This window comes from Protopterus annectens, chromosome 6.part0, assembly GCF_019279795.1.
Source record: "Protopterus annectens isolate FY-2018-M chromosome 6.part0, PAN1.0, whole genome shotgun sequence".
NCBI lineage: Eukaryota > Metazoa > Chordata > Ceratodontiformes > Protopteridae > Protopterus > Protopterus annectens.
Genome location: NC_056737.1, coordinates 1,772,663,872 through 1,772,686,220, shown reverse-complemented (window position 1 = coordinate 1,772,686,220; position 22,349 = coordinate 1,772,663,872). Strand labels below are relative to the sequence as shown.

The 22,349-nt window shown below is 41.2% G+C and overlaps 1 protein-coding gene across 1 annotated transcript in view; it reads right to left on the bottom strand.

The window, feature by feature from the left end:
• Nucleotides 1-22,349, bottom strand: part of STT3A (STT3 oligosaccharyltransferase complex catalytic subunit A) — a 696,810-nt gene that overhangs the window by 579,591 nt on the left and 94,870 nt on the right. Inside the window, exons 3-4 of the mRNA XM_044075147.1 lie at nt 11,461-11,521; nt 7,069-7,190 (exon numbers count right to left, since the gene is read on the bottom strand). Of these exons, the coding sequence (XP_043931082.1) occupies nt 7,069-7,190; nt 11,461-11,521 (183 nt within the window). The remainder of the gene's footprint in view (nt 1-7,068; nt 7,191-11,460; nt 11,522-22,349) is intronic.

Below are 22,349 nucleotides of genomic sequence, written 5' to 3'. Positions count from 1 at the left end.
GTTTCTGTGCTTCTGCCCATTGATTTTTTTGGCAGGTCTGGCCAACCATTTGTCATTGGCAGAGTGTGGAAATGAATATGTATCCCTGTGATACGATGTTCAGTACCCACTTGTCCTGGGTTATTAACTGCCAATTTTGAGCAAAAAGTGCTAATTTTCCCCCTATGGGTGCTGCCAAAAGATAAGTGCTTGGTGTAGGCAGAGGGAAGTCATTGGGATTGCTTTCTGTAGGTTTGCGCTTTATCCCCTCCAGATTTGGAGGTGGATGCGCCCCATTGCTTTGACCTGTATGAGTCTTGAGCCTGGAACCTGGAACCCTTAGGGTGTCTGGATTTGCCCCTTTGAGCTCTGTCTGACACAGGAAAGGGCCAATTCTTTGTAGGTCAGTGTCTACGGAATCTAGGTGGCTGCACTTGTAAGAAATCTTTTAACAGTTTGCATAGACTTAGCTTTGTCTTCCATTTTCTTTAAAACCTCTTCTGCCTTAATACCAAACAGAGAATCATGCTGTAAAGGTGCATATAGTAATTTAGCTTTAACATGATTAGGCAAATTTTGTTCCTTTAACCAGGCATGCCTCCTAAATACAGATCCAGTAACTGCGGCCCTGCAGGAGGCCTCTAAAGAATCAAAACCACATTGCAAAGTATGCTTTCCAACTTGTTCAGCTGCATGCAATAATTCCTGCAATTCCTTATTTTCTGCACATTCTGAAATCAACATAATTTTCTGTTTCAGCAATCCCATAACATGTTGTTGGTACTTAAGCATATGAAATTGACAGTTTAAGGCCCTGATTGCCAAGGTTGCAGATGTATAAACCTTTTTTCCTCATCTGTCCAGCGCCCTGGAATCTCTGTCGGAGGAGGTAGGGTTTTTTGCTGTTGAGGCCTTAACTCCCTTAGGACCCTGTAAAATAGTTTCAGGATCAGCAGCAGGGTTTCTAAATAAAAATTTATGAGAGTCAGGGACCCTGTAATACCTGTCAGGCTTACTGGGAGCCGGAGGCAGAGAGTCAGGGGTCAGGCTTGACTCCGAAAAAACATCATCCACAATGTCTAACACAGGGGGAATGGCTAAAGGCTTGTGCTGAGGGAGAAGGAGGAAATCCCTGAGCCTCTTTTTTGATTCTGAGAAGTCTTGACTCTCCCAGTGAAAATGCTCCCTCAAAGTATGCAAGGTTTCTCCAAATTAATAATCCTCAGGAGGAGATGCAGATGGAATAGACTCCTCAGCATCAGAATCCTCATAGGGAGGTGAAGATAATTCCTGATCAGAAGAGGAATCAGAAGAAATAGAAACCTGATCTGAAGATTCATAGTCAGTGTCTTGCCTAGGCCTCTTATCTGGAGGGGGATGGGTACCCCTCATCAAGGTAATAAGGTCTTCAGCCATTTCGATCATCTGTTTTTTAGGCATAGACGCCTGGGCACGTGGCTCAGGCGTCATTTTTTTTTAGTTTTAGAAGATGTCTGCCTTTGGTTTTGCAGCTTTCGTCGGTTTGATGTAAAAATGTTGAGGTCTGAATACACCCTCAGAAGCCGGTGCCTGCTCAGCAGCTCCTGACCCATCTGAGGGAGATATATCCGTCAGTCCAATACCTTGAGTATCTTGCGGCATGCCAGACTCCACATGGGTGTCAGTAGAGGCCTGCGACTCGAAGGTAGCGGGTATCAGGGGCTGCGAAAGCACCTCACTGAGTACCGGTGACTGGCTTAGGAGAAGCTTCGTCGTCGGTTTTGGATCTCTACTGCCTTTCTGTCCTTTTCTTTGCGTTTTTTATGTACTCCAGTAGTCGGATTGCTATTTGATGACATCTCTGGGTAGTTAAATCAGTTTCCAAAATACTTGGATGCAAAAATATACAGACGTTTAATAGTGCGTTGGTTAAATCTAGTACAAAACCGACAGTCAGGCACATTGTGATTAGGGCCTAGGCAAGGAATACAGTATAAATGGAAATCCTTATGAGGTATTTGCTTCCCACAAGTAATACAATTATTAACTTTTTCTGACATCGGTAAAAAGCAAGAAAAAAGTTTCCCCAACGGGGTACTTAGCTTTATTGAAGACTTCGGTTCTGAAACTCAAACGCGAATATTTCAGTAGTCGGCCAACCGGCACTTGCGAAATGCTTCTGCTTCGGGCACCGCGCGGCAAGAAAGACTGAAGAAAATGGCGTCGGCTGCATGTTTTATACCCCTGACGACCTGACATCATGGAAGAGAAGACAGCAACCGACGCAGGACCCAAGACTTTGGAATTCAGGCCGACTGAGGGCAACCTGCCAGCAGATTACCCAAATGTAATGACTGCAACAGTGAAACACGAAGAACATCCTGCAGTCACCATGTGGAGCACTTCACTCCAACTGCTCTCTTATGTATAATAACGCCATGGCTTCATCACTATGTGGAAAGGAGAAATGCTCAAAGAATGGAAACTGTTCCACAACACACAGGATAAAGTCCTGACTACAACCAGGGTTCAAATACTGGTCTGCATTATGCAGGAGCCAATGACAAGAGACAAGAGTGACCAGGCAAGGCCTGCTTACCTATTTCGGGCTGAAGGCATGGGGGCATCTTGAGGCAAGTCAAAGCTATGCACAACAATGGTAAAACTGGGGCTGCAACATGCATAAAATACTGCAGCGGTGAGGCAACTCCCTTGAACCACTGCACAGCTTAGTTCAGTATGCATAATCCAATCTGCTGTGGATTAACTAGGGCACAAAAAGCAAAAGTCCTCATGATGGCAGTATAAATGACTCCTCAGGCTGCCTCTCCATTCTGCCTTCCAGAAATGGATGATCCTAATCCCCCTTCTCTGCCATGCCATTCCTGGAACAAGTGCCCTGATCTAGATCTACGGCTGGGGATAGGGTTACCTGACATAAAATTATGTAGGGGGGGTGATTCCACGCAGCACTTTACTAATGTGAGGTGACTCTAACCCTGCTTTTCCCTTTTACTTTTTCAGTAAGTATGTTTTCAATGTGCCACCATTGGCTCTATTATGCTTACATGTTTGGGCACGTCACTAACATGTTCTACAATCATTACACACATAAACATGCTACTTAAATATATACAGGGTCTCTTGAATTTGGTCAACACAGCAAAATGTTGATGGCTACTTGATCAACCACAACTGGTCGACATATGCAGATGGTGGACAAGTGCGCCAGATCGACAATCCTCGGGAACTGTATGATCTTCAAGTTAGTATATAAAATTAGTGTGTGGGGAGTGCAGGGTGGTTTGCAAGAAACAATTCTTTTTGTTTTGCATGTAGACAGGATTTTCCAATTCAATGTACAGTTGACTGTTGACGTTAGTGTTGTGCACCTTGTGGTCAAACTTTCTTGCTGTTGACATTCTGCCGCAACCAAGGTAAGCAATCACACAGACACACACGCACAGACAGGCACAGGCGCACACAGACGCAGGCACACAGACAGACACAGGCACAGACACACAGAAATACACACACAGAGACACAGAAATACACACAGACACAGACACACAGAAATACACACAGACACAGACACACAGAAATACACACAGACACACAGAAATACACACAGACACACAGAAATACACACAGACACACAGAAATACACACAGACACAGACACACACGCACAGAAATACAGACACAGGCACACACACAGACACAGACACACACACACACAGAAATACACACAGACACACACACAGACACACAGAAATACACACACAGACAAAGACACAGACACACAGAAATACACACACAGACACACAGAAATACACACACAGACACACACAGACACATGCACGCACGAGCACACATCCAAGGGCACTTGAAATTGCCACAACATCCACCTTATGAAGATGCACAAATTTAATTTTGGCAACAAAGCTGTCAAGTGGTTGTAAAGTGACCTTGTGAATAGAACATTCCAGGTCCACTCTAATAACCATCAAATGGCACCCTATATTCCAGAGTACCCAGTATTCAATATTGGGCCCCATGCTGTTTTTCATTACTCATTATGATTTCACAAGTAATATCCCCTCCCTCGATGTCATACTCTATGCAGATGACATCCTACTATTATAAGACAATAAATGCCCTTCTGCTCTACAAAATAAGCTGAAATTATCCTTTTCCAACCTATGAGATTACATTTTGCCCAATCACCTTCTAATTAACCACAAGAAAATAAACCTTTTGCTATTCTCATGACCTCAGAAACTTCCACAGTTACTCCTCACTTGTTGTTGTTGTGTCTTTCAGCTGTTCCCGGTTAGGGGTCACCACAGCCGAACTCCGGTCTGCTAATGATTGGCAGTACATTTTTACATGCCAAGTTGCCAGCCCTGACGCACAACCTTCAACGAAGGTACACCCATTCACGCACGTCTCCACACAGAAGACGCTTTAGCTGAGAATCGAACAGGCAACATCTTACTGTGAGGCAATAACGCTACCGCAGCACCACCACCGCAGTTCACAGTTACTCCTCACTAACATAATAAAATAACCACAACATCATTATGCCACTTGATTCTGAATATAAGTACCTAGGACTGACTCTTGATCCTTCACGAACATTCTCAGCTCAAGAGAGGGAAAAAAAAATAAAATAAAAAAATCACCAACATAGTCTTATATCGACTCAATGGTACAGAACCTCTCATCTACTCTCCAGTGATGCCCAATTGTCTATAGCCAAAATTATTAAAACTTCCTTAACTGAAATATGGACTACCCTTACTCATCTTGCACTAGGCTCAAAATACCCTAAAACTGCAGGGCACCAAGAAAAAAATCTACAGATCTGCACTCTTGGCTGACAATAGATCCAACCACTGTAGCCTGCTTCAGATGTTAAACTGGCTGCTAGTCACAGAAAGGTTAACTTATCTCCTAGCTATTATTAAATACAAAATACTAAACTTCTTTGAGGAGGAAACCTTCCATTCAAGAACAAGTACACTCCCTAAGAACTACACAGAAAAGAACATTCTAATTGATCATAGCCATATATAATATTGCTACTGATGAACAAGCCTTCTCCAGACTAAGCCCTGCACTATGGAACAGACTACCATCTGAATTAAAGGGTCTGCAAACTGTCACTGAGTTCAAGACATCAGGTCTCCAAATATTTGTGTAACAAAACTGAAAGCAAACACTTTAGAGACAAGGATAAACACAACCATTCTGCCATCACCCAGCAGAACTCCTCCCCAACATATCATATCTTGAAATGTAATATATTGTGAATAGTTTGTATCCAAGTATCTGCAAACCATCTATTTATATTTATTTAGTATTCTGTGTATTCTCTGTACTCATGAATTTGTACCAAACTTCTGATGGGATATACAGTTCTGTTTGTCCATGTCTATATTTGTCACTTTATACATGCTCTTGGGTTGTGGCTGAAAGGGTGTTTTTGAATCAGCCCATCTACCCAGTTACCAAACAGTAAATAAACAAACAAAACCAAACAGACACATGCACGCATGCAGACGCATACACGCACCATCCTCCGTTATAACAAGTCTGGTCACTTTCTTTATTTTTTTTTTTTTTTTTTACTTTCTCCCAGCCAGGAACATGATGAAAAAAAAATATAAAATTTTTTCGCTCCGGTTACCTCAATGATCATCAAGTCTCGCCCAACTGTCTGCATCAGCTCAGTCATTCTTCCACAGGTGGGAGCTTTACAGCCATTTGTTCCTTTTTAAAAGTGAGGGATACAGTGTTGTCCCCCTGTCTTTGGGTACATGGCCCTAACTATTCCATAGCTCGTATCTACTGCATTCTAAAAGGTGACGTGTAACGTGAGGCATGTATGCCACTTCTACAAAAGAGGCATCCCTCAGTGGCTCCGCCCATATGACACAAAGCACTTCTACAATCTGCAGTCTACACTTGGGCTTCTACATTGAGTCCACACCATAGGATTGATCCCCTTGCCTGCCCCTCCCCACCAAAAGAGAGGTCAGCAGGCTCCACTCTTGTCATTTGCCTCTCTTCTCCAGCCAGTTCCTCTAGTATCCAAGCCACTAACTGATCCTGGGTCAGCAGACTTATAGACAGGACTTGTGTCTCTATGCCACAGAGATTATAAAAAATAAACCATTATGTAAAATAAGTTAAAAAACAAGTTTTTATAATTTTTTTCTTGAATTACAGCAGATGTGCAACACTCGAACAGCGAGAAGAAATGAAGAGAATGTGGAACAATATGGAGGATATGCAAATGTGCCTTACTTTAGCACCTGGGCAGTGTTAAGACCTGTGCTGGTTCTTAACATGGAATAAACTGCATGGCGAATAAACTGAAATACTGCAATATACTCTTACAGCTCCCCTTCCACAAAGGAGATGAACTTCATTTCTTACTCAGCATATAATTTATCTACAATGAGTATACCACTCGGTTAATAAGAAGTTGTCATGCACTAGTGCTGAAACTGTATATGGCTTGTACTTCTGTTATAACCATATTTAAAGGGCCCCTGGTTTGGGAAGGGAAGGGAGTCAACAGCTTTCATACCTAGGTCTCCAACAGCAGAAGAAATAACTTGAGAAGTCAATTAGATCACACATAAATTTGTCAACAACTGACCAAAAAGTGAATCATGATCTGATAATGTAACCACATATGATTAAGGTACTTTGTTTATGTATCTTTGGACAAGGTAATAGCCAAAAGGGTCCTCAAACCAACAGCCTACCTGGTTAAATAAATAAAATAAATCAAACCAAGCCTCAACTCCCCTAACAAATGATGGCAAGTGTAAGAACTTGCAAGAGTAACAGCAAATATCAAGAGATAACTGACCCGCTTGCTATAGCACTCTTGTAAGTGGCATGACTAAATAATGTATGTCTACTTAAAGAATCATTAAATGTTTTTATTTCAGTCTAGTTTCTAGAAAATAACAGACAATAACCTTGATATTCAAGCCTATGAATCACAAAATCACGTCAAGAGATTGTGTAGATTACTCATTTCCAATACTAAATGAGAGCTTACAGTCATGTCAGTATGCTTTCCAAACCCTACCTGGATAAATAGTCCCTCCAATGATCCTCCCCAGAGGATACCATGCTCTGTCATCAAACCAGTTATGAAACTTGTAGAAGCCCTCTTCTGCCAGGAAGCGGGTAGTGCGGTAGTTAAAGTATCTGCCAACATGAAATAGAAACAAACAGGACATTTTGCATTATAATTCACAAGAAACCATAAGAGATATATTTTAATACATTTTGCTTGTACTGCTGTGGTTCTCCAACTTGTATATTTATTTCAAGGGAGACAAAATTAAAAGCACACCAGAATTAAACACCAGCACTTCATGATACTTGCTGATCCTTTCAATTACTTTAGTGTGACTTTTTTTTTTTTTATTATGACTATCACAATTTAAAAATTAAATCTCACTCATAAAACAAAGGGGGAGATTCATAGTCACATTGCTTAAGACAGCACTCTGGGAAATGTACAGAAAAAGACTCAATATGACTCATGAAACAGTGTATACCAGGGCTCAATCCAGTTTATGTTACAAAAGACAAGGTTTGTCCATGAGGCGCACAAACTGTTCAAATGATACAAACAGAATGAATACCATTGTTAATGCAATTTAAAAATGGCCATATGGAGCACCAAGGCTGACGTTTAATATGGTGTTGCAAATGAAGAGTAGCCTTGGGCCAGTAGGTGTTATGTCCTTCAAAGAATAGTGCTTGATACCTTCCACTGCCCATATAAAGCTACCCCAAAAACAAGACAAGCTGCAAAACCACAGAGTTCAACACAGAAATGATCAAAATGAGAGCTGTACATAAACTACTATGTAGTTTGTTGCAACACATATATGTACAATAAATCTAGTCACAGGTTAGGTTGAAATACCAAAGAAAATAAAACATTTTCACAACTCGCCACCACTGTTAATGTTATATAGCTACTGTAGAGTTGCTCTAAAATACACGTGCAGTCTGTTTTCCCAATAAGAAAGGTTAACAGAGCTTTCAAAATTCTGACATCATGCACAGAGCAGCAATTTTTAATAAAAAAAAAAAATTATGCCTGGTACTCCAGAAAGCGTGATGACCTTCACTGTTGCTCCAAAATTTACAAACTGGGTTGCTCGTTCCTGTACATTGCATACGCTGCAGTTCAGCAGTGCTTGCTTCATTCATTATCACAGACACTGCAGAATCTTCAAACACGCATATAGTTGAATGTGTGTGTGTGCGTGTTTTGTGCTGAACTTGTATAAACAACTGAATGTAATATCTACTACATTTGTAATAGGCTTGCAACTATGCTACCATGATGTGCACCTTGATCATGACTCCGTGTATTTTCACAACCCATCTTACAAGGCAGTCAAGTCAAAGTCACACTTTTTTGTCATTTAAAACTACACGTGTGTAGCCTAAACTATGAAGGTCAGCAGGACTAAGACAGAAAATGCGTGTGTGAATGAGAGGGAGGATAGAGGAATGGTGAGGATGCAAGGAGTAGAGGTGGCGAAGGTGGATGAGTTTAAATACTTGGGATCAATAGTTCAGAGTAACGGTGAGTGTGGAAGAGAGGTAAAGAAGAGAGTACAGGCAGGATGGAGTGGTTGGAGAAGTGTGTCAGGAGTGATTTGTGACAAATGAGTACCTGTAAGAGTGAAAGGGAAGGTCTACAAGAGGGTAGTGAGATCAGCTATGTTATATGGATTGGAGACAGTGGCACTGACAAAAAGACAGGAGTTTGAGCTGGATGTGGCAGAATTAAAGATGTTAAGATTTGCACTGGGTGTGACGAGGATGGACAGGATTAGGAATAAGTATATTAGAGGGTCAGCCCGGGTTGGAAGGTTTGGAGACAAAGCCAGAGAGGCAAGATAACATTGGCTTGGACATGTGCTGAGGAGGGATGCAGAGTATATTGGGAAAAAAATGCTAAGGATGAAGCTGCCAGGTAATAGGAAAAGATGAAGGCCTAAGATAAGGTTCATGGATGTGGTGAGAGAGGACATGCAAATGGTTGGTGTGACAGAGCAAGATGCAGAGGACAGGAAGAAATGGAAACAGGTGCTCTTCTGTGGCGACCCCTAATGGGAACAGCCAAAATAAGATGATGATGATGATGATGTAGCCTAAACGAAATTATGTGCATCGGCTCAGTTCTTGAGATTACAAAGGAAAGTGAAAAAACACATGCAAGTAAAACATAACTAATACAATACTACTCCCAATATACGCCAGAAAGAACAGAGACATTTACCAATACTCATATATGAAAAGAATACCCTCCCCCGAGTTAAATTAACTACTCTATTTAAAGTAACACAAAACACAGTCAGTCGTGGCTATACAATTTGTGCCTATTTTTATCCATGCACATAAGCTGTTCTTGCTGTGTGCCTTTCATTTTCATCTTGCACAACTGCCAGCAAATAGGACTAGCAGATGCAAATTTAACAACTGCTGAATTTTTATTTACAATACACCCAAAGTCCGGCTGAAATGCACTGCATGCAGCCACAGTTAGCAGCACTCTATGCATCTGCAGTCTTTTTTAAGCTTCCCAAGTCCTGGTTAAGCTGCACTACCCACTTTCACATACATATAACTGTCAAGTCTTGACAGTATCTGCGCGTGTATGACGTTGTGGTTTCACTCAGATACTTCTTCTAATACGAATCCTCAGTTAAATTTCAAACACAGCTTTCACTCACGCTTATATGTCATCACTCCCCAGGCAAACAAATTATGATTTCAACATTCCTCCCTGCTTAAAACCAACAGAAGCAGACAATGGATATAATTTACTAGTTACCTTGAATACTATGCATCTGCCCTTATTATGGTCAGTTTAGACACTGCAGGGTGAAACAGTAGTATCTTCAAGATGCATTCAGACTGCCTTCATTACATGACTTCTAACTACACAATTATCCTTTCCCTTTTCACTCAGCATCTGCAAACAGGAACTGCTTAATTCATCTTTTTTTTCTTTTTTTTTGTATTTATGTGGATTTTAAAATATTTTACATTATCAATAAGAAAAACTAAAAAACAAACTTAATACATGGAATCTGGTAAAACAAATTAGCAGACTTGTCAAAATTTACAACTGTTTACTTATTTGGGCAGCACTTAATACTTATATTACCTTATTCAATTTCATATTGATTTTTATTTTAATAAAATACTAATAACAGCAAACACTGTTTTACTTACACACACACACACACACACACACACACACACACACACACACACACTTCATTAGTCTCTTTACTGTCCTTCAAAACATTAATGACATAACAGGGTTCATGGTTTACAGTTCTCCTACCAATTTAACACAGTTAAACTTCCATTTTTTAGCTATTACTTCTTGCAGAACCACAGTCTGCATGTCTAAACTACATCTAATGGGATCAATATTTTACAGTTCTCTCATTATAGTTTTCTTCCACATCATCTTTACCAACCATCACTGGTCTCTGGTTCAATCCAAGGCACTTCTGATTCTTCTAGTCAGCTTCTGTTTTTTTTTTTCCTGTTCAAGTACTTTAACTTGGAAGAAGGGAAAAGATTTCAAAGATTACAAAGTCTCCTTATGTGGTCTGTTATTGTCTGAATAATGAGAAGCACAGAACGCTTCAGCCTCCTGTCTCACTCTTAGCTCACTGTGCATCCAAAAAGGGCTTTGATTTTCCAGGGGAAAAAAATATTATGGAGGCTGCTGGACATGTTAACTTGAACCTCACACCTGCCTCTTGATAACCCACTTGCCAGGAAAAAATTACTTCTCTTCTGTATGATGTACATAGAGTTTTCTACAAATACTCTGGTGCCTCTAATTTTTAATGATTTTCCTTTCTTCCACAGATTTGTCAGAAGCAGGTCTTTCTGCTGGTATAATTACATATTTACTGTTACAGGTCTAGGCTGCTTTCTCATGGTCAGACTTGGAGCACATACACAATGTGCCCTCTCAATCAACAAATCTCACAGTTTGGCAAAAGACTAACAGTTGGTAATCTGTTAATATAATCTGGTAATAGTATGGCAATTATATAACTAATACACAATTATTTACACATGCTAACCCAGAATTACAGCTGAACACCCAAAATGGTGCAAGCACATCCTGCCCGCCCATAAATATTAATGCAGTAAATATGGCTCTGTACTTTTTGGCTTCCCAGTTTGGAAGCAAACTTAAAATGCAGATATATTTTTAAATGCAGTAACAAATGTTTTATTTTTTGACACAGAAAAAGTATTCACATTGCATAAAGATGTATAAGAACACGTGTGAGGAAAAGGAAAGTTTGTATTAAGCAAATTTAACTTGGTCTTTACTTCAAGCTATAACTTGCTATGTTTTATGTGTAAACTGCAAACCCATTCAATATAAATTTTAATTAAAAAAAATACTTACGGGTCAAATTCATGGATGACACTCTCAAACCTCAGTACAGAGAATAATCGGGTGGAAAAGGCTGCAAGAAATAAAAGAAAATGGTTTAAAGCCAGTGTGAGTATCTATTCCAAGCACAGATACAGGAATCTTTGCTTGCATTTCCAATGGCCATAATATAAAACTTCATCCACTTTATTTTTAAAGGATTTAAAGGTTGGTTTAAAGTAAAGGCAAAGTGTTATTTCAACTACTCCAAATGTACATAACATATGAAACAATAGGCCACTAATACATATGGAAAATTTTATTGAAATCACCAGAAAGTCAAGCATTACAATACCACCAGGCAATGAAGATTAATAGTTAGTTGCTCCCTTATTGTAGAGACTGCAGCTGCAACCTGCAGTCTAATACACAGACACACACCTTATGGCTCATGGCCTGGTGTGGAACAATGCAAAGTAGTACAGATAACCCCCTTAAAGCATAAACTCACAATTTATCTATCCTAATAATATATTCTTATAAAGGGGTGCATGTTCTAGGAAAGAATGTAGATATCTTAATCATCGCTCCATGTGCATCACCAAGTGAGGGACCCTTTATGCTATGTGCACCATCAACCAATCAAGCAACCTTATTTGAGGACAGTAACTCAAGTCTCGTTGCAATTAAAAATAAATAAATAAAAGAAACTTCACATACCATGCAAATAAAACACACACGCACATAAATCAAACACAGAGAAAGAAAATTCTTTAGTAAAATTAAGAGAGAATCCCAACCACCCAACTAAGAAAGTGCCCTTACCCATACAACAGGTCAGATTCAAAACTAAAGAGATTAACCTCTCTTGAGGCACTCCTAAAAATGGAGAACATAGATATCTGTGCAGTAACTGAGACCTGGTTCAAGGCTCCAGAAAGCACCCCTGCAATACCAGGCTACAACTCTTACCACACTTTTCGGCTACCAAACCAGGATCGAAACACTAAGGGTGGAGGAGTGTCCATATTCACCAAGGATATTCACACCACCAGGTTAGTTGCCCAACACAATGTGTCTGAAATTCTCCATGTGCAACTAATACTAGGTAAGACTGCAATCCAAATTGTGGCTTGCTACAGATCCCCCCCACCTTGCCCCAACATTCTCACTACACCTTTCTGAACATACTGGAAAATATTAATATACAACCAAACACCCTAATACTGGGTGATTTCAACCACCTTGCCATTAACTGGAAAAACTACTCATGCACCAACACCTTTGCCCAACGGTTCTTGGAATTCAGAAATTCCAATGCCCTGGATCAACTAATCCACAGTCCCACCAGGGGCTCCAATATCCTAGACCTGGTCATTACCAACATGGGAAATCGATGCTCCACACCTATGGTCAACCCCCTCGTTGGTCAGGTCATAAGCTAATCACCCTTAACATCCACAACCCACCCCCCAGTAAGGAAACCTCCATAAAAACTTCTCCAAGGCCAACTTCATGCTACTCAAGTCAGAAGTTACAAACTTCATGACACCCATGCAGACGGGAACTGAAAGTTCGACTGCTGAGTCCTACACTAAGGCACTGTATGAGCACATCCACTCATGCATGAATCGTGCCATCCCAAATAGAACCAAGATGCTCTCCTCCAAAAAAAGGAAGACAATCTGGTGGTCCCCTGCCATAAACAAACTTTACAACAAAAGGAAAAAACTGTTGCAGAAAAGAGGAAAATCCCAGGATGCAAAAAACTCCCTTACCAGCCTCAGTAAGAAGCTGAGAACCCTCATAAAATCCTCCAAAGCTAGTTACGAAAATAAAATTGCCAAAGATTCCAAAGACAACCACAAGGCATTCTATAACTATGTCAAGAATCTAAATGGCAATGCTCAGATCTGCTCTGAGTTACAACAGAATGGCATTAAATATACTGATCCCAAAGCTATTGCTAATATCCTGGCAGATCGATTCAGTGCCAACTTCACCCCCCTCTCACCCCCTAAATGGCCCATCTCAATACTGGAACATTGTCAAATTCCAGTAATAACGGCCACACAAGTAAAAAAAAAATGCACTCTCCAAAGCTAAGAATACAGCATCCATGGGACCAGATGACATCCCGGGCTGTGTACTACATGAACTACAAAATGAACTGGCACCTCACCTAAGTGTCATGTTTAATCATACCCTCATCTCAGGCTTCGTGCCTACTGGGTGGCACACAGCTACAGTTATCCCACTCCACAAGGGGGGATCTACCTTCGATCCCGAGAACTACTGCCCCATCGGTCTGATGAGCCTGATATGCAATGCCATAGAATGTATTATCATGGAACTTACAAAGACATTGGCAAACTTAAAACACTGGACCGCACCCAGTTTGAGTTCGTGAAGGGCCGATCTTGTCTCCTGAACCTTACTGACTACTTCGAATCAGTCCCCAGAATCGTGGACAAGGGTAAGGCTGTCCACACAGCCTATTTGGACCTTGCCAAAGCCTTTGACACCATCCCCCACTCTGGAATCATAGATAAACTTACTAAGCTGGGCATTAATCCCTACGTCACTCGATGGGTTGCCAACTGGCTTACTGACAGAACCCACACTGTAAAAGTAGCTGACTCCAAATCCAGCTCCAGACAAGTGACATGTGGAGTACCTCAGGGTTCAGTCCTGGGACCTCTCTTGTTTGGCATCTACTTCTCTGAAGTACAGGCCAACACTAAGGGACTCTGGCTAACAATGTCCGCAGATGACTGCAAACTGGGAGCCATTATTGAATCCCCAAATGATGTGGATACTCTACAAAAGGGCCTTACAGAAATAGATGCTTGGTGCCAGAGCCATGGACTCAAGCTCAATGCCAAAAAATGGATAGTTATCCCCTTTGGGAAAAAACATGTACCCGTGAATTATCACATAGATGGCAGTACACTAAACACCGAAAGTGTGATAAGAGACTTAGGAACACAGATGGACAGTGGTCTCACCTTCAATAACCACATCACCACAACAGTCAGGAAATCCTTCTTTGTGGCACACCTCATCACCAAGGGCTTTTCATCCAGAAAAAAGGAGGTCATTGTCACACTGTACTCATCCCTCATTAGACCCATTATAAAATATACAACGCCCCATTTGGTATGTATCTATCAAGACATCTGCAACTGGAAAGGCCACAGGGAATGGGAGGGTGGCCTAATGGTTAAGGTGTTTGCCTTACAAACACAAGGAGCAGGGTTTGAGTCTCACAAGGGATAATTGGCAAGGCTTAAAGTGGCTTGCAAGGGCAGTTAGCTTAGTACTAACCTATGAACCTAAGAAATACCTCACTAAAAGAATCACAGGCCTAAAGCAGATGCCCTATGCTGACCGCCTTAAAAACTCCAGCTATACTCTGTCGCATATCGTCTACTCCAAGGCGATCTCTGCTTAACATACAAGGCCATGTCAAACCCAGAGCTGTTGGACATGCTACACTTAAAATAAATCCCAATCCCTCAGAGCCACACGTTCAAGGGATCTAAATCTTGTCATCACAATAAACAAAACATGCTGGAGGGATAGGTTCCTGACCCAGAGACTCCCCAGACTCTGGAACAGACTGCCCATACATGTCAAGCAGAGCGCCTCTTTGGCCCTCTTCAAAAGGAACCTTGATGATTGGATGGGAGAAAGGAAATTCACCCCGGGGAACACATCAGTCGCCCTGCTAGACAGGGGTCCAGGGAAGTAAATAGTGTGGGAAGAAATACCCAGGGAATTGTTATGACTAGGCTTGTATAGGCCCTAGGGCCAATAGCCTAGTACCAACCTATGAAAAACATTGCTAGTTATCTTAAAATAACCACAACTATGCAACTAAAACAAAGCCATAAAATTAAGCAGCACTACAGGAAAGTTAAAAATTACAAGTATAACAGAAAATCACCAAAAAGACTGCTCATTCATAAAAACCTAAGGGAACTATAACTATAAATGTCATCTATTCAGCACAAAGTAATCTTGACATTGGTTGCATTCATTTCATTCTAGGTCTTAAACTGGATTTTATAAGCCACAATAAAACACAGTAAATATATTCTGTAATGTTGTATGAACAGCTTACTGTATCTCAGTAGCCATTCAAACGGCACATACATTGCCAACAGCATTTTCTTTATACAGCTGTGAGCTTTCATAGGAGGCCAAGCAATTCTGAATGTGTCGTTTGAATGTTGAGCTATTTTGGGAAATAGAAATGTTGCATTATGCATAAACAGTACAGAAATAACTTTCAATATCTTTAACAGCACTAGACAGAGGTCAATTCAGTTGTGCTTGCTATCATGTAATCTTTAAGATGAAATCTTCTAATACTTTGTATGTAGAATGCTTATGGAATTATTAATGCAATCATAGCAGCAATATCTGACACCTAGAGATGTCAGAAGGATGCAACTCCAGATACGTCTGGAGGCATGACAAGGCTATAATGAGTTAAAGATGCTTCAGCAGCTTAATGGCAGAGCAGCCATAATGGTGATCTGTAGGGAGTGGACCGAAGTCCTAGCTGATAGCATGGACTCCTTTATTGTTGTGCTCCTAAGACTTTGATCAGTGTCTCTGCTTTTCAGAAGTTTCCAAATAATAAAGCAATTTACTTTAAACAAACTTACAGTGTCATTTTATTTTAATGCTAGTGAAGGCAAAACTCTCTCATGAAGACACTACAAATAACAATCAGGTTGTCAGTACCGTAAAGCAGCACACAAAACCGATCACACAGATCAGACCAAACACACAGACCTGCACATGCTGAGGCTCTTAAAAGTAACCTACCTAAACCACAAAGGCCTCCTAAATGCAACCTGGGAAAGTACCATCACCAACCTCACAAACGCACAACAGAGACAGCACTCACCATGAAACATACACAAGCCTCAGTGTATCAGTTCAAATGTCCACATGGTTAACCTCCACACAATCTAACATCCTAGTCATAGGTGACTCCATTGGAAGATACATATTTATTTATTTTACATTTTTTGACCGGGAAAGTTTGACTGGATTCATGTCCATTTTCAGTGGAGGCCTGGGCATAAAAGCTCCACAGATCAAATTACAAGCAAATATTAGGAGTATACAGAAGCATGCAAATTTACCTAGATAATACAGACCTTAAAATTAACACAGCTACATAATTACGAAGCTTAAAATTAACAGTTAAATAAAATGTGCACATCTTTTACAATTTTAGAATTGGATGAGACAATACATAAGTAAGACCTAATGCAGAATAAGATACACAGGTTAACTTTGTGTCTAGAAGTTGCATTACTTTTACTTTATACAGTTGGAATGTGTACAAGTTAAACATAGTCAGGTGTATAGTAGCAGGTTTAAACAACAGAGATAAGTGGTAGGATATAAAAATTAAGTAAGAGAGCAAGGAAAAAGTGGGCACAAAGATGTACAAAGAAAGAAAAATATAAAAGGTTTGTAAAAGAATGTCTAGCAATGTTTTAGTGCCACTATCTGTATAGGTACTAGCTAAGGGGCTAGATGCAGAGGTGACACTAAGAGGAAGCTAGTAGTTAAAATAAGCTACAGTTCCTTTTAATGGCATACCCCAGATAGGGAGCAAGAGAAAAGGGAAGAGGGAGGGTATGGTTGGGGATGTCGGTCTGGTGAGGAGCATGAGCATATCCATGTGAGTTTTAGGTGTTCTTTGAGGAGTCTTTTAAATGTATCTTTTGAGTCTGCTGAGGTAATAGAAGAAGGTAGGGCGTTCCAAATGTTACCAATGTAATTAGAGAAGAGACAGTCCCCCTAGTTTGTAGTTCTAGTAGATTGGCCACTGCTGGAGTTTTATCTGCGAGTAGTAGGAGTTTGGGGGCAAAGGAAAGCTGATGGAATGTTAGGAGATTAGGACATTCAAGCCAATGAAGTTGTTTTAGGGAATGACAGTGGTAGGCTCGGTAGGGGGCACCGGTAGCAAATTTGGCAATTTGACTGTAACAGGTGTTGAGCTTGGCAATTTCGGTTTTGGGTGGGTTGGTGAAAATGGGTGAGGCATAGAATAATCTGGAAAGGAGGCAATTTTGACAATAATTATCCTGGCAAGTTGGGTTAGAAATGGTTTATTTTTGTATACACTGCCCAGTTTTTTGTGACTGCTGATCAAATCTGAGGATGTTATCAAGTCACACCTAGCAGTTTAGTATGAGTGTCTCGGGAGAGGATAGTCCCATCCCTGAACACTATTAAATGGTCTGGGTATTGTGGTAGATTTGTTTGGTTTAAATATCAACAGTTTGGTCTTTTTGGGATTTAGTATTAGGTTTTTGATAAGAAACCAGGTTTCGGTTGTTTGGAAGACTTTTTGGGTGACAGAGAGGAGTTTCTTAGGATCATTGGCTGAAAAGAGTAGTGCTGAGTCATCAGCATATTGAATAACAGTTGCATCTTGTTGCAAAGATAGTTAAAAATGGAAAATAGGAGACCTAGAATGGACTCTTGTGGGACTCCTGTGGTGATGGGTAGCAGTGAGGATAGGTTGTTCCATCGAGCTGCTTGTTGTCTTCTTGCAGATAGTTCTGAAACCAGGCTAATGCAGGGGTGAAATTGGAAGGTTGTTTTAGGTCTATCTACAGGTTTGGGGCAATTAGTGGTGGTGGATGTGGGCTGCTGTTGAACAAGATTGGAGATAGTTTCTATAAAGTATTTGTTGAATGTATTAGGTATATTTGTGATTTTGCTTGTGGAGGTAGGAGATGAGGGAGAGGGTTTGCCTGAGTGAAGTAGTTTATTTATTCCTGCCCATAATTTTTTTGGGTTGTTTTGATGCCTGTTTTGCAGCTGTATGAAATAATTCTTTTTATCCAAGAGAACTGCTTTTTTTGTTTTGCAGCATTTCCACATCTGTAAAAACAATACTTCACCTCCAGACTACTTAGACAAGATAACAATCTGGAACTCCTCCATGTCCAACATTAACATTAACAAGCCCTCTTATGAGGTAAAGGCTAACTATAGTGCCCCCTCAGCCCATAACCCCTACATAACTACCATGAAGTCCCTATACATTAAGCCACACACCATTCTTCTCCAGGACTTTTAACACATATGCCCAGAGATTTCTGGATTTCATCAATACAAAAACTCAGACCACTCTCCAGCCATGGATGATAAAATCCTGGACTTAATCCTCACCAATATGGACCAGTTCTACTTCCTAACCAATTGTAACTCCATCCCTAGTCAAACCAGATCACAAATCTGACTTCAGTCTTAAAGGTGAATGTGACTAAAGCAACCTCCAATACCATGATATTCACAAATTATGACCTGGCTAAATTTAACATCCCCTTCCATCTCAATGACCCCCACTGCTTATGCAGACTCCTTTACTATCAAATACTATGTACACTCAAAGAACTGCATAGGTGCATCTGTCTCCCTCCAAGTTAAATACAACGCCAAATTCAAAAATAAACCCCTATGATGGAGCCGAAGTATAAAGAGGCTCTATAATAAAAGAACAAGCTAAATCAGCTAAGAGGTAAAAACTGCCATCCAGGCAAAGACCAAGCACAAAGCCTTTGTTAACCATGTTAGAAACCTTAAAAATAATATCCTTTACTATTAGCTCTTCAAAATGCTGGACATCACACACTCAGACCTGGAGAACACAGCCAATCTACTAGCAGATATACTTAGAGTGAAGTTAGAGCTACTACTTCTACATTTCCAGATCTCATACCCACATCTACAACCCCTCAAATCCCCAAGGAGGAGTCCACAAGGCACGATCCATGGCCAAGAACACTGCTTCTATAGGGCTGGATAACATACCAGATGCTTACCGGACTGACTGAAACAGGACCTGCCAGACCCTCTATGAAAGATATTCAATGTCAGCCTCTAAAGAGGCTCTGTGCTGAATGAATGGAAGATAGCAACGGTCATCCCCTTGCACAAAGGTGGGGCATCAGTAGTCCCAAGAAACATGTTACAGACCCATAATTCTGGCCAGCCTCATCTTTAAGGCTATGGAAAAGCTCATCATGGAATTAATAAATAACGACATGCGCAACCTACAAATTCTCGACCCAAGACAATTTAGTTTTGTTAAGGCAGATCCTGCCTATTTAACCTAGTGGACTTCTTCAGGAAGGTTACTGAAGAAATGGGCAAGGGCAATTTAGTACACACGTCATATCTAGACTTTGCAAAGGCATTCAACACAATCCCACACACTAGTATCGTATATAAAATACTCAACTAAATGTTAATCACCAGGTAACTTGCTGGAAAGTAAACTGGCTCACAAAGAGAGCCCAGGAAATTAGGGTGGACTACTCTATTTCCTACAAAAGACCTGGCACTAGTGATAAATCCCAGGGTTTAATCATTGGGTCACTCCTCTTTGGCACTTACTTCTGGGAAGGTCAAAGCTCCTGTTAAACAATCACGCTGACCATGTTTGCAGATGAATGTAAACTTGGTGCCATCATAAACTTCCCAGAGGACACAAAGATCCTCCAAGAAGATCATTCCCACACCTATAGAGGGCATCAAAATCATGGACCTAAACTGAATGCCAAGAAAAATATAACAGTATCCAATGACAAGCAAGTAGTCCTTGTAACTATCACACTAACAATACACCCATGAAAACTTGTCCAGTAGTTTGAAACCTAGGAACCTGTGCAGACAAACTGTGCTTCAATCACCACATATGCACTATTGTAAGAAAGCACTTTTTCACTGCACGGCTTATTACCAAGGGTATGGTATCCAGGTCTAGGGATGAGATCATTCCACTGTATTCTGCACTCATCAGGCCGATTAGAGTATAATGACTATTTCGCTATGAGCCTAACCAAACATTTACCATGACTTACTTAGTAAGAAAGCTTTGTGAACACTCAAATTAAGAACCTAAATCATAAATGCTATTCAGATCTGAAAGTCTTGTCTCTCCTCTCACTATCATACAGGCTACCGACGGACAATGTCTGCCTAGTGCACAGAACCAAAACAGATGCTATCCTATCAGACCTGCTGCACATTTGAAAGTCAAATGAGGGCATAAACAACTGTTTTTCTTCTTCTTTCGGCTGTTCTCGTTAGGAGTCACCACAGCGGATCAACTGTTTCCATTTCTTCCTGTCCTCTGCATCTTGCTCTGTCACACCAACCACCTGCATGTCCTCTCTCACCACATCCATAAACCTTATTTTAGGCCTTCCTCTTTTCCTGTTACCTGGCAGCTTCATCCTTAGCATCTTTTTCCCAATATACTCTGCATCCCTCCTCAGCACATGTCCAAACCAACGTAATCTTGCCTCTCTGGATTGGTCTCCAAACCTTCCAACCTGGGCTGACCCCCAATATACGTATTCCTAATCCTGTCAATCCTTGTCACACCCAGTGCAAATCTTAACATCTTCAACTCCGCCACGTCAAGCTCTGACTCCTGCCTTTTTGTCTATGCCACTGTCTCCAACCCATATAACATAGCTGGTCTCACTACCCTCTTGTAGACCTTCGCTTTCACGCTTACTGGTACTCGTCTGTCACAAATCACTCCTGACACTCTTCTCCACCCACTCCATCCTGCCTGTACTCTCTTCTTCACCTCTCTTCCACACTCCCTATTACTCTGAACTGTGGATCCCAAGTATTTAAACTCATCCACCTTCGCCACCTCTACTCCCTGCATCCTCACCATTCCTCTATCCTCCCTCTCATTCATACACACATATTCTGTCAGTCCTGCTGACCTTCATTCCTCTTCTCTCTAGAGCATATCTCCACCTCTCCAGGGTCTCCTCCACCTGTTCCCTACTCTCACTTATCTCACTACAGATCACAATGTCATCTGCAAACATCATAGTCCACGGGGACTCCTGTCTGATCTAGTCTGTCAACCTGTCCATCACCATTGCAAATAAGAAAGGGCTCAGAGCTGATCCTGGATATAATCCCACCTCCACCTTAAACGCATCCGTCACTCCCACTGTAGACCTCATCGCTGTCACACTACCCTCGTACATATCCAGCACCACTCTTACATACTTCTCTGACACTCCCGACTTCCTCATACAGTACCACAACTCATCTCTAGGCACCCTGTCATATGCTTTCTCTAAGTCCACAAAGACACAATGCAACTCCTTCTGACCTTCTCTGTACTTCTCCATCAACACTCTCAGAGCAAACATCGCATCTGTAGTGCTCTTTCCTGGCATGAAACAATACTGCTGATCACTAATCATCACCTCCCTTCTTAACCTAGATTCCACTACTCTTTCCCATAAACAGCTATTAAAGAGATCTAAAGCAGCTCTGATGGCTTAGTGGTTAAGTGCTGTGACTACAGTGTACAGAGTCCTGGGTTCAAGACCTGCATGGGCTATTTATAGGTTCATAGGTAGGTACTAGGCTATCTGCCCGAAGGCATTTATAAGCCTAGCCGGAATGTGTTGGCTTTCGTCGCCCGCTTAGATTAGTTCCCTGTGCCTCTGTCCAGCAGAGCCACTGAAGTGATCCCCGGGGTAAACTTGGTTTCCCATCCACTCGTCAAGGTTTCTCTTGAAGAGGGTTAGCGAGGAGCTCTGCCTAATGTAGATTGGAATCTTGTTCCAGAGCATGGGAAGTCTCTGGGACAGGAATCTATCCCTCCAGCACATCCTATTTATTGTTGTGGTGAGGTTTAGATCGCTAGAGCATGTGGCTCGAAGGGATATGGTTTTCTTTAGGTGGAGCATGTTCATCAATTATGGGCTGGACATGGCCTTGTATGTCAGGCAATGATCACCTTTGAGTACATGGTATGCAACCGAGTACAGCTAGAGTTTCTTCAGTCGAGCTGCATAGGGCATCTGTTTGAGGCCAGTGATCCTCTTGGTGAGGTA